The 12,953-nt window shown below is 44.2% G+C and overlaps 1 protein-coding gene across 1 annotated transcript in view; it reads right to left on the bottom strand.

Annotated features, from left to right (window-relative positions):
* Positions 1–12,953, bottom strand: part of LOC129133651 (transitional endoplasmic reticulum ATPase-like) — a 49,486-nt gene that overhangs the window by 26,343 nt on the left and 10,190 nt on the right. Inside the window, exons 5-12 of the mRNA XM_054653277.1 lie at positions 11,651–11,781; positions 9,812–9,943; positions 9,264–9,366; positions 6,383–6,516; positions 5,981–6,116; positions 4,881–4,993; positions 4,152–4,316; positions 3,919–4,041 (exon numbers count right to left, since the gene is read on the bottom strand). Coding sequence (XP_054509252.1) covers positions 3,919–4,041; positions 4,152–4,316; positions 4,881–4,993; positions 5,981–6,116; positions 6,383–6,516; positions 9,264–9,366; positions 9,812–9,943; positions 11,651–11,781 — 1,037 coding nt within the window. The remainder of the gene's footprint in view (positions 1–3,918; positions 4,042–4,151; positions 4,317–4,880; positions 4,994–5,980; positions 6,117–6,382; positions 6,517–9,263; positions 9,367–9,811; positions 9,944–11,650; positions 11,782–12,953) is intronic.

The raw sequence follows: 12,953 nt of genomic DNA, 5'->3' as shown, positions 1-12,953 counted from the left end.
CTCATAGGCAAACTCAGGAAGTGTGGACTGGATGAGTGGACAGAGGTGCATTGAGAACTGGCTGAATGGCAGATCCCAGAGGGTTGTAATCAGTGGCACAAGGTCTAGTTGGAGGCCTGTCACTAGTGATATCCCCCAAGGTTCAATACTGGGCCCAGTATTGTTTAACTTGTTCACCAATAACTTGGATGAAGGGGTAGATCCCTCCTTAGCAAGTTTGCTGACAACACAAAGCTGGGAGGAGTGGCCAATACCCCAGAGTGCTGTGCAGGCATTCAGAAGGACCTCGACAGGTTGGAGAGATGGGCAGAGAAGAACTGTCTGAAGTTCAACAAGGCAAATGCAGGGGCCTGTGCCTGGGGAAGAATAACCTCAGGCACTGGTATAGGCTGGGGGTGACCTGCTGAAAAGCAGCTCTGCAGAGAAGGACCTGGAGGTCCTAGTGGACAACAAGCTGTCCATGAGCCAGCAATGCCCTTGTGGCCAAGAAGGCAAATGGGATCCTGTGGTGCATTAAGAAGACCATTGCCAGCAGGTCAAGGGAGGTGGTCCTGCCCATCTACTCAGCCCTGGTGAGGCAGCATCTGGAGTGCTGCGTCCCATTCTGGGCTCCTCAGTACAAGAGAGACATGGAGCTCCTGAAGCGGGTCCAGTGGAGGGTGACAAAGATGATTAAGGGACTGGAACATCTCTTTTATCAGGGAAGGCTGAAGGAGCTGGGCCTGTTCAGCCTTAAGAAGAGAACTGAGGGGGGACCTCATCAATGTGTATCTGTATCTGAAGAGAGTATCATCAAGAGGATGGACCAGGCTCTTCTTGGTGGTGCCAAGCAATAGGATGAGAACCAACAGGCAGAAACTGATGCACAGGAAGTTCCACCAGAACATGAGGAAGAACTTCTTTACTGCGCAGGTGACTGAGCACTGGAACAGATTGCCCAGAGAGGTTGTGGAGTATCCCTCAGTGGAGGTATTCAAGAACTGTCTGGATGCAATTCTGTGCCATGTGCTCTGGGATAACCCTGCTTGAGCAAGGGGGTTGGACCAGATGATCCACTGCAGTCTCTTCCAACTTCAACCGTTCTGTGACTCTGCCCCCCTGCTCTGCTCTTCTGAGACCCCACCTGGAGTACTGCATCCAGTTCTAGGGCCCTCAAAATAAGGATGTAGACCTGCTGATGCAAACACAGCAGAGAGCTGATCAGAGGGCTGGAGCACCTCTCCTATGAAGATAGGCTGAGAGAGCTGGGGCTGTTCAGCCTGGAAAAGGCTCTGGGGAGATCTTAGAGCAGCCTTCCTGTACCTAAAGGATGCCTACAAGAAAGCCAGAGTGGGACATTTTACAAGTACATGTAGTGATAAGACAAGAGGGAATGGCTTTAAACCGAAGAAGGGTAGATTTAGATTGGATATTGGGAAAAAATTCTTTACTGTGAGGGTGGTGAGGCACTGGCATAGGTTGCCCAGAGAAGTTGTGGACGTTCCATTCCTGGAAGTATCCAAGGCCAGGCTGGATGGGGCTCTGAACAACCTGGTGTAGTGGAAGGTGTCCCTGTCCATGTGTATTCAGTTTGCATGGCCTGGTTTTGGTAGCGGGGGGGCTACAGGAGTGGCTTCTGTGAAAAGCTGCTAAAAGCTTCCACCATGTCTGGCAGAACCAATCCCTGGCAGCTCCAAAGGCGGATGTGCTGCTGGTCAAGGCTGGCCCAATTAGAAATGGTGGTAACGCCTCCATGATAACATATTTAAGAAGAAAGAAAAGTTATTGCGCAGATGTAATTGCAGCCAGAGAAGAGTGGGGTGAGAATACGTGAGAAGAAAAACTATGGAGACATCAAGGTCAGTGGAGAAGGAGGGGGAGGAAGTGCTCCAGGCACCAGAGCTGAAATTCCCCTGCATCCTGTGGGTAAGACTATGGCGAAGCAGCTGTCCCCCTGCAGCCCATGGAGATCAATGGGGATGCAGAGATCCATCTGCAGCCTGTGGAGGACACCCATGCCAGAGCAGGTGGATGCCTAAGAGGAGGCTGTGACCCAATGGGAGGCCCGTGGAGAGAGGAGCCCTTGCTGGAGCAGCCTGTCCTTGGATGACTGCACCCCATGGAAGTGATTCAAGCTGTAGCAGTTTGAGGACTGTTGCCCATGGGCTGGACTCACATTACAGCAGTTCACATTTAGCTGTTGCTCGTGAGATGGACTCACGTTGGACAAGTTCATGGAGAACTGTCTCCCATGGCAAGGGACCCCACAGTGCAGCAAGGGAACAACTTCTCTCCGTAAACAGTGGAAGAAACCATGGGTAATGGACTGACCAAAACCCCCATTCCCTGTCTCCTTGCACTGCTGGGGTAGGAGGTAGAGCTGGAAAGGAGGGAGGGGTGGGGGGAAGGTGGTTTTTTAAGGGTTCATTTTACTTCTCATTGTCCTGCTCTGATTTTGTTAGCAATAAATTAAATTCATACTCTAATTAGATCCTATTTTGCCCACTATGGTATTTGATGAGTGATCTCTCCCAGTCCTCATCTCAACTCATGAACCCTTTGTTAAATTTTCTCTCCTCTGGCTGGCTGGGGAGGGGAGTGAGAGAGCAGCTTTGGCAGGTGCCTGGCATTCAGCCAGGGTCAACCCACTACACCATGGCTGGGGGGTTTGGAATGATCTTTGAGGTCCTTTCCAACCCAAATAATTTTGATTTCTGGTGGGTTAAACACAAGAGTCTGCCTGCTCAGTGCCACTGGTGTTTTTAAATGGGCACTGGTTTAAAAAGCATCACAACTAAATTGTAAAGCCTATGAACTAAGTGCCAGTTCAGGTAGTTTTCCAGCACATGTAACCCCAACTTCAGTCTGCCCTGCAAAAGCAAATGAGAACAGCTAGCTCATTATCTAACCTATTTTCTCTGCCCTCCAAAGACAGTCAAGATGTCTGATGTGAGCATTTATCCTTCCAACATGATCAGAGATAGGTGATGATTTTAATGACAGAAGTTAGATTGAAAAGTAGATTCTTTTATTCACAGACAGGCTGTTTCTACAGTGCAACTGAAAGCAGGGATGTATCAAACCCAAACCACCTCAATTCCACAGACCGTTCATGACTTTGTTCCAGCTTCTCCTTTCATAGAAGGCTTCAATTACTTCTCACCTCTATGCTAACACTGCTGCAAAGTCAAACTTCAGAGGCTCTCTGCATGAGAATCTTCATCTACTTTCTAGCATATTAAAGCCATCACATAACAGGATTCTTGGTAGCAGTGCTAATGCTAGTCTCCACTTAAGAGAAGCAGAACTGCTGCTGTTCCTGCATGTAGCACAACACCCACCCAAGATGTCCCGGTATACTCAGCTCAGGAAAGCCTGATGCTGCTTCCCAGCACCTCCCTCTCCCCAGGTTCACTAAGATGGAACAGCATGATATTTTCAGTCCATTACATGAAAATACCATATAAACTTTGCATTTACCCTGGTCACAGCCCAAACAGGAATGTGCAGAGGTTCTGAATTTTATTATTGTCCTGGTTCTGGCCAGGACAGGGTACCACCTCACGTCATGCAGGGGGCAGAGGGCGGGGATCCCTTTTGGTCAGATAGCGTGAAACAAGCAGTTGGGGATAATGTCATGTTCCCTATGGTGAGTACTCACATGTGAATCATTCACCTGTCCTGTACACTGTTATTAATATTGTTCATTTTCTTATCTCATTGCTGTTTACAGTAAATTGTTCTTATCTCAACCCATGATCTTTACCTTTTCTGCCTCCAATTCTCCTCTCCATCCTGCCACAGGGGAGGGGGGAGTGAGTGAGCAGCATGTGGTTTGGAGTGTTTCAATGGGAACACTAAATTGGGGAATACCATTCCTAAACCATGACAATCATTATTTTTCAAGCTGACTAGGAAAAAATCTGTTGGAAACCTTACCTGTACAAGTTCCTGGAGTTCTCTCTTTACATCTTCTAAACCACCAATATCTTCCCAGGTAACTTGTGGCACCTCCACTACTGTCTCCCTAAGAGCAGAAGGGTTGCTCTGGCTCAGAGCCCACTGTTGTTAGAAGAAAAAGCATTATATCAATTCTAATATTTTATGTTCATTTGCTTCAGATAAGCAATTAGACATTGCACACAAAAGAAAGAAGGGTACTCCTCCATTACCCTGAAGTCATCCATGGTCACAGCCAGTGAGTTCATCACTTCAGCATCAATGGTTTCATCTTCTAGGTCTATGAGATCCATCTTCTTTCTGATAGCCTGAAGAGCAGCTTCTGAGCAAAGAGCAGCCAAGTCAGCACCAACATGGCCATGGGTCTCGTTTGCCACCTGAAAGCAGAGCATTAACTGTGACTCTCAGGAACACAAGCAAGCACTCTGCAAGGGCAATGCATGCTCTGGTCCCTCATTCAGAGGTGCAACAAAACTCTGAAGGACAGAAACATTAGTGCTTTGCTGCAAATTCAAGATAAGTGCTATCACATTTAGCAGCCAAAGACACTGCTGTTCCACCTCTTACCTGAGAACAAAGTTGCAACTGGAATAGATAGTGTGCAGAAAGATAACCCTGAGGACTGCAGTTCTTCATTCAGGACAGAGATTAAATCCATACAGTATTACTACAATGTTCAGCCAGCTCTGTGAGTGCTGTTTCAGACTTGCTTTATTTTTAAAGAGAATGCCACAGCAAACAAACACAGGACAGTGGCAAGGCACTTCCAGACTGGACTGGTACACATTTGTTTCACTTAGCCACAGCATTCTTAACTAGCAAGTGAGGATTTTTGGTCACTGGTAATCTAGTTAGGAGGAAGCTCAGAGATCACATATTTGCTCAGTCTCACGCTGTCCTAAATGAGCAGAGGCAAGCTTTTGTAATAGCATGCTACTCACCTGTTCCAGATCCACATCATCAGCCAGTTTCATATTTTTTGTGTGAATCTGCAGAATCTCCAAGCGCCCAGTGGCATCTGGGATACCAATATCTACCTCTCTGTCAAAACGACCTGGGGAGTACAAGCACACGTTGAGTTGCTGATTCTGCAAACTAAGGGAGCTATAGTTGATACCTTCCTCTGACACAGGAACTTGATGACAAGCCACAAACAATTTCAGAAAATACCAGAGCTTTGGGTTTCCCTGCAGCATCAATCAGCACAGAAGCAGAGTCAGATCAGAGAAGGCAGAAAGGCTTATAGCCATTTAGGGAAAGTGAGACTACTGCATTAAGTAGAGTTCAGGATTATATAAATACAGAGGATTTCGGTTTTTTTCCAATCCTAATTTATAGGAAAATATGCTATCCTAACCAACACACCATGGAACATTTTTATTTATTCCTACCTTTGTGTCCACAAATACTGAGAGATTAAATTTTTCAGAACTTTCACAGCAGCACCCAAGTGGTGAAAAACATGAACTGCCCCAATATCTGGGGAAGCAGGAAACTCATGTATTACTGTAATATTACCTAGGGCATGTACATCTATCATTTTCTTCTAGCTATAGCTGTGCATTCAAATGCCTCACTAGACATTTAAGAGGCCATTTTTCCTGCAAATTTGATTTTACCAACTGGTCATACAACAGACATTCATTTACACTGCAAAGTTTTGAAAACCTGAATCTCAGAAACTACCAGACTTTTCATCAATAAAAGATAAATGGGACAATTCAGAGCCTCCTGCAACCTGAGGCATGAACAACCCCTTAAGCATTTAGTCCTGAAATAGCCTCACCTAACTGATGCAGTGAAAAAATGTGCTACCCTCTAAGTATTTTATTATTTCTACAAGTTCTAATCTAATAAAGCACAAAAGATTATACCAAAAGCTGAAATCTAGAAATTATTTCCAAACAAGTAGCTGGAAAGAAGCTTATGTAACACATAAGATGTTTAATATTCATTTCTACTCAGTCCTTCCAAGGCCCCTGAAGCACAGTCCATAACAAAGTATCTGATACACAGAAAAAGAGATGGCAATTATGGTTACCAAATCGCCTGAGAGCTGGGTCAATGCTGTTAGGTCTGTTGGTGGCTGCCATAACGATCACATGTGCTCTCTGTTTCAGTCCATCCATAAGAGTCAGCAGCTGAGACACGATGCGACGTTCCACCTCTCCGTGTGTCTGTGGAGAAAGTAATATCTAGACCAAAAGCTCTAAAACACAGCACCCAGGAGCTAGTACTGCACCAAAGCAGACAGATACAACAGACATGAGCTGTTAAGAAACGTCGTGAACTACATCAGATTCTTCTGATATCCAAATTCTGACGTCCAACTGCTTTCAAGCATTAAGTGAAATACTGCTTTACCCTATAGTCAAATGCAGAGACTCATGCCAGCTGCTACCAAAAAGGATGCACTCCTTTACGTTCTAAATGCTTTCTTTACCTTCTCTCTTTTAGGAGCAATGGCATCCAGTTCATCAATGAAGATGATGGCAGGAGCATTCTTCTCTGCTTCTTCAAAGGCTTTCCTCAGGTTGCTCTCAGACTCACCAGCCAGCTTGCTCATGATCTCAGGACCTAAAAAAAAAGCAACTGTGGCACCCAGAAGAGAGGCAGCTAGCCCCAAAAACATGCAGCTGAATTTTTTTTAGTACAAGGTTCACATGTATCTATATTTCAAGCCAAAGCAAATACTATCAACCAAGTTCATTAAATTTACATCTGAAAAGGCAAGACCAGCATGCAGAATTACTTACTATCATCATTTCAGTGTTTTCAGTTTAACAGAATGTAACACTAGCCAATGAGCTACCATTAGCTGCCTCTTCCCTTACCCTATTTCACACTTGGTGAGCTTCTCTGAAATGTGCCACCACACAGTTAATGCTCACAATGGAAGCAATCAAATTATTTGGTGGCAAGTTATCAAGGTAGGGAAAGAAAAAGCTGTAAGATGCCAAAGCTGTCTATAGCATGCATTACACAGGTATGCATTTACCTCTATAAGATTTTATAAATGAGTTCAAAAAAACCCAACTGTTGGGAGGAATGGGTTAAAAAGCAAAACACTGGTGAGTGCTCAAGTGACCTTGCAGCTGAAAATAACCCTTGATAAGCCTGTGTGAACAGTAGTCAGTAATCCTCTGGCATGAACTAACAGTGCCCATAAATCTGCTTGTGTGCCCCCGTGCAGGTATTGCTTCAAGGATTCCCTCCGTTATTTAGGTAATGGAAATAAATTTACTCTATGTTTTAGCCATGGGTTTATGGTTGCCCTGGCTGCCTGACTGTATTGACTCACACACCAACTAACCAACCAACCAACAGCAACAAGCCACCACCAAAAAAAACAACACCCCAAACCCCATCTCCTCTCAAAGAATAAATAATAAAAATGTGTAACCACATTAATCCTAGAAGGAAGGGCAGCATTCCTCTGAGATCGCCTACAGTTGCTGAACACTAGTGCAGGTTCACAGATTTATTCTGTTTTTACAGATTTTCCATCATGCTGAAGGGAGTGGTAATGAAGAAAAAGTATGCTTCTAAAGGATCCAAGAAAAAGAAACCTGACCCTTGGAAGTGCAAGGCTGCCAGCTGACTGAAGCGGGCCAGCTGCAGAGACACTGGTACAAGCAGGTACTAATAATGCTTCATTACAGGTGTCCTGGATTGTCAAGCAAATTGTATTCTATTTGCCATCCGTATGGCAGTTGTCTTCTGTTAAGTGGGCAGTTTTTCTTATCTCTTTCACAACCACTCCTCCCTGGGAGAAATCTGCTGATAACAGGCTATTGAATGTCACTGCATGACTGATAAGAACTATAACATCCCATTGTGAGATGCTCCACACAGAGGGAAGAGCCAAGCATTCCTACCCAGATATAATCTTGAGATTCTGGAACAGCAGCACTGTTTTCTCCACTGGATTTCCCAGAGGAACAGCTGCCTCTTCCACTAGATCTTCAGAGGAAGACTGCACCCTTCTGCAGGATCCCTGCTCCAACAGAACCACACCTGACATTCCAGGAGGACTGCAGCCACATTTCCAATTGGACTGCTACCAGCACCCTGATCAACAGGATGTCAGGTTGTGTTCTGACTCTGTCAGTGTTGTTTTGGTTTACTGCATTGCTTATTTTATCTTTTTAAAATTTTCTTCCCTAGTAAAGAACTGTTATTTCCTGCTCCCAAATTTTTTGCCTGAGAGCCCCTTAATTTAAAATTTATAGCAATTCGGAGGGGGGGAGGTTTACATTTTCCATTTCAGGGGAGGCTCCCGCCTTCCTTAGCAGACACCTGTCTTTCCAAACCAAGACAACAGGTAACTCACCAATTCATACCAGCTTCATCTACAACACTGCAGCTCCATGCTTGGGACTAGCAGACAGAGAATGCATTGCTAACTCTGACAATGTTATTTGTATTATGCAACAGAAATACAAGTGTCTAAAATGTCCAGTTCATTAGCATGCAGTAACACCTTCCACATACTTAGAAAGTATACGACAAAGACAACATATGGCTAAAACTAGTCCATTTATATCTGATATCTTGAGATATAAAGCAAGTCACTTCCCTACTGCTGCTCACTGCTATACTGTGCTATATATTTCTTTGCTTTCACCTTCATGGGTCTAAGTGACTGAAATCAGAGAAGAAAAGCATCACTCTTTAAGTACAAATGTTCAGTTATTCCAACACTGAATGTAAAATGGCACAGAAAAGCACTGAGGAAAAGTCACAGTCTGATCTTTACAGGACATAAACCAGTATCCACCTCAACTGCTACAGATGAAGAGTGATCAATAGGAAGTTCTGTCACTTGTAGCTAAGTCCCAAGGTACTCATAGCTTTCAGGATAGCTCCTCACAATTAATATTATATGAAACAGAAACAGGTCTTGTGCTTTACTTGAGGGGAAAAACAAATCCACTGCAGATCAGCTTCTTTTCTGAATGGAACATGCTGGCAGCAATAGAAACAAGCGTCCTGCACCGATTTTCATAGAATAATCTCACCACTCTCAGCTCTGCCCTCAACAACATATGCAAACGCTAAGCCAGACAGACTCCAGGTCCCTGTATTACAAAGCTGTCTTTCCAATGAGCCAGCTACAAAACAATCAAGCTTAAGGGAAGTGCCACTACAGATACTTCCACACAAATGGCCTCCAATTGTCCCCAGATGCACACTTCAAAGAGGTAAGAAAGGATGTCAGGGAGACAGCATGGCTCTACAAGCCCTATTGACACCATTCCTTACCATAAGATGGACAAGTGAGCACACAGCAGACCTGGGGCCAAAGCAGCCACAAAACTTACCATTGATCAGGAAGAAGAAAGCCCCTGTTTCATTGGCCACCGCTCGGGCAATCAGTGTTTTACCAGTGCCAGGAGGACCATACAGCAGGATCCCACGTGGAGGCTGAGGACAAAGGCAAGGGATTTAGGTGGTGAGTATCTGAATGCCTAAGTAGATTCACAGCAAATCTGTAAGCATTTGATAAAGCCAGTCTGAAATTGTGATGCAATCTTATGCAACAGCTGCCATGTCAACATTGCTATCAACACCCTTTACTACTTCACACAACACACAACAAAAACCTTGCCAGTAACTGGCAGCACTGATTCAAAGCACCCCTCTGCTTTGCAAGTTGTCAGTACTTTAATCTGTGTCCAAAACATGTAAGGAGATACTTTCCTAAAACCAGCATTTAAAAAAGCCCCAAACATAAGCAAACCAACCCCCCCCCCCCCCAAAAACCCAAACCCAAATTACTTATTCCCCTCCCAATACGTCATGAACCTCTGATATCAAGTCATCTTCAAGGGCAAGCCCACTCATCTACCTGGTGCACATGGGGACATACCTTCACCCCTATGGCCTTGAAGAGAGCAGGGTGTCGGAGGGGAAGTTCCACCATTTCTTTGATTTGAGCCAGCTGCTTCCGGCAGCCACCAATGTCATCATAGCCCACTTCATTCAGCGACTCCTCTTCATCCTACCCAGGAGGAAATACATTAAACATCTGAGTTAAAACAGTAGCTCAACAATCCATCCTAGTCTACAGAACCCAGGTTTTTGCTCATTGCCATTTCTTTGATGTCTTGAGATTCTCATTTTCAAGTCTTTCTGGTATCTTCTACAACTGTTTCTTAGCTCTCTCTTCCCAGACATGCAGAGGGAAATTCCTCACTGAAGCCTACCCTCTTGAATGACAGCCTCTGCTGCCAGGGCCCCTACAGACTAGTGCAAAACAAGTTGTGTGACCCTCTGATTTGGCTAGCAAAGATGGTAAGACAATGAAGCCCAGCATAAAATATACTTATTCTTTAAACTCTAAGTGGTATTTCTAACTACCTGACATATCCTAGCTACCATACAATTCTCCAAGATAGTGTTTTCTCTTGGGATTGACTCAAATTAACAGAAAATGTTACAATCCAGATGTGCAAATAAGACCACCTGTAACCAACTCTTTCAGTATAGCTCTACAGGATTCGTTCATTTGGCTGTCCAAATTTCTACTGGCCTTAGTTATCTGTAACATTAGGCCATGCTAAAATAAAACAACACAGCCAGGAATCTCAGAGGGGCTCAGTCCGAGTCCCACAAACTGGAACTACTACACTTCAATCAGGTTGCTCAGGGTCTAGCCCTACCAAGTGCTGAAGGTCTCCAGGTATGGAGGTTCCTGCCCTCTCCAGGGCTTGTTCCACGGTTTGGAGAAACCTTTTTCCATTGGGATTTTTCCTTGATCCAGCTTGTGTTATTGCTTCTAGTCCTGTCCCTGGGTGCAGTTCTTGGGAGAGCCTGATTATCCACACCTTCCTATCAGGCAGTTGCCAGTAACCCTGAACCTTTGCCTTCCCTTCTTTGTGCTGCATCAACCCACTCTCAGCTGTTCCTCATTCATTCTGACCTCCAGCTCCTTCACCAATTTTGGTGGCCTTGACTGAACTTGCTCCTATCTCTGTTGTATCCTGAAGAACCCAAACTGGACTCATCTAGTGCCCAGACATGGCCTCACGAGTGTCAAATAGGGGTGAATTTTTTTGAAAAGGCAGAGCTAACTACAAGCTAAGACTCACCCTGATCTGCAGGCAGTAAAAAGGCACTTACTTTATGAAGAATACAGTCACCTTAGCCCATTTCTGAGATTTCCTACTCTGTAACAGTAAGGTGGCCAAGACCTGACACACAATCCACTCAGGCTGCCTCAAGCTTGGGACACTCAAGGCTAGACACCTTAATGGACTGGGAGGAAAAAAGAAAAAAAATCCATAATTTACACTTCAATTCTCTCACTAAAAAAGTACCAATTGCTTTCTTTTCACATGGCATGAAATTCAGCAACATTGTAAGCCCTCCCTACTAGGTATCAAGGGAACTTTAGAATTAAAAGATGAATCTAAGTCCAGCATGAGATATATGGAAGCAGATGCAAAAGAGCTGCTGCCAAAGTATGGCATCTCGTCAGCAAACCTATGCACTGGTGCTATCTCAGCATATGAGGAAGGATACTGGAAGCACATTTCTCTATCTTCAGCAGCAGCTCATCTCCTGAAACCAGAGGTTTTAATCATTACATTCAATACACAAAATGCCAAAACAGGAACTGCAAACACTGCTGCTCTTAAGGAGTGTCACTAAAACAGATTTCAGACAGAGGGGATTCAGTAGAACTGCACAGCAGGATTCTGCTCACCTCTCTTTTGATGGGCTCTCCCTCACAATGGATCACTGTGTCCGGAGCCACTATGCAGTATGGGCTTGGATCTGTCTCCACCACTTTGAACTCCACTGCACGCATCCCTCCACGCACCAAGAAGATGTCACCTATAAAACCCCACATTTCAGTAGCCTGCTGCAAAATGTCAACCCTTGTACTACCAGCAGCCCCAGAGAACAATGAAGTGGGTTACACAGGTATACACTGCTGGCATTTTTAACACTACTCTGCATTTTAAATTCAAGAGCTGCATGTACTGTGACCACTTGAGCACCATCAAATTTCATCAAAAACAAACAGCAAACAAAACCAGCAAACAACAGAAAAATAATATTCTGCCTAAATACAAAACACAAAGGCAAGGTATCACGATTCTTTTCCATCCAGTTTCAATTTAACATTTCTAAAAATGGCAAAAAGCCTTTATTTAATCCAAATTAATTTTGAAGTTATTATAACTAGATTGGTTGGCTCCAAAAAAAAGAATAATACATGATATTGCACTATGAATCCTAGGTAAACTGGACTACAGAAGCTGGATAAATTCAACTTGTGTATATATTGTATTAGGACCTATTTGTTCCAGCAGAAGTGCTACCAGCACAACTCTAAACATATATTTGTTTTTAATGCACTTTCCCAGTTATTAATTAAATTACTTTGGAAAAAGTGTATTTAGTCAGGGTGCCAGCTAGTATATCTAACCCATTGATTAATATGTGAGCAACTCCCAAATCTCATCAAGTGGTAGCAACTCAGGAGAAAAATCTCATTAAACTGACTTTGACCTAAGCCTTTTTTGATGTCCTTCCATCCCGCGTAGCAAAAAACCACAGGAGAATGTCTTGGTGTCATCTGGGATAAGAGTTCATTTTCTTCTGAGTAGCTGGTACAGTGCTGTGTTTTGGATTCAGTATGAGAATAATGCTGATAACACACTCATGGTTTTGGTTGTTGCTGAGCAGTGTTTACCCTGAGACAAGGGCTTTTCAGTGTCTCATGCTCTGCCAGTGAGGAGCTGCACAAAAGAAACCAGGAGGGAGCACAGCTGGGACAGTTGATCTGAACTGGCCAAAGGGATATTCCACACCATAGAATGTCAGGCTCAGTATGTTAACTGGGGGTAATTGCCCAGGAGCCACATATTGCGGCTCGAGGATGGGCTGGGCATCAGCCAGTGGGTGGTGAGCAATTGTATTGTGCATCACTTGTATCTCTTGGGTTTTATTCCTCCCTCCCTCTCTCTCTCCAATTATTATTAGTATTATTATAATTAATA

The sequence above is a fragment of the Agelaius phoeniceus genome, chromosome W (assembly GCF_051311805.1).
Source record: "Agelaius phoeniceus isolate bAgePho1 chromosome W, bAgePho1.hap1, whole genome shotgun sequence".
Taxonomy (NCBI): Eukaryota; Metazoa; Chordata; class Aves; order Passeriformes; family Icteridae; genus Agelaius; species Agelaius phoeniceus.
The sequence above is the reverse complement of the archived record's forward strand: the minus strand, read 5'-3'. Positions and strand labels throughout refer to the sequence as shown.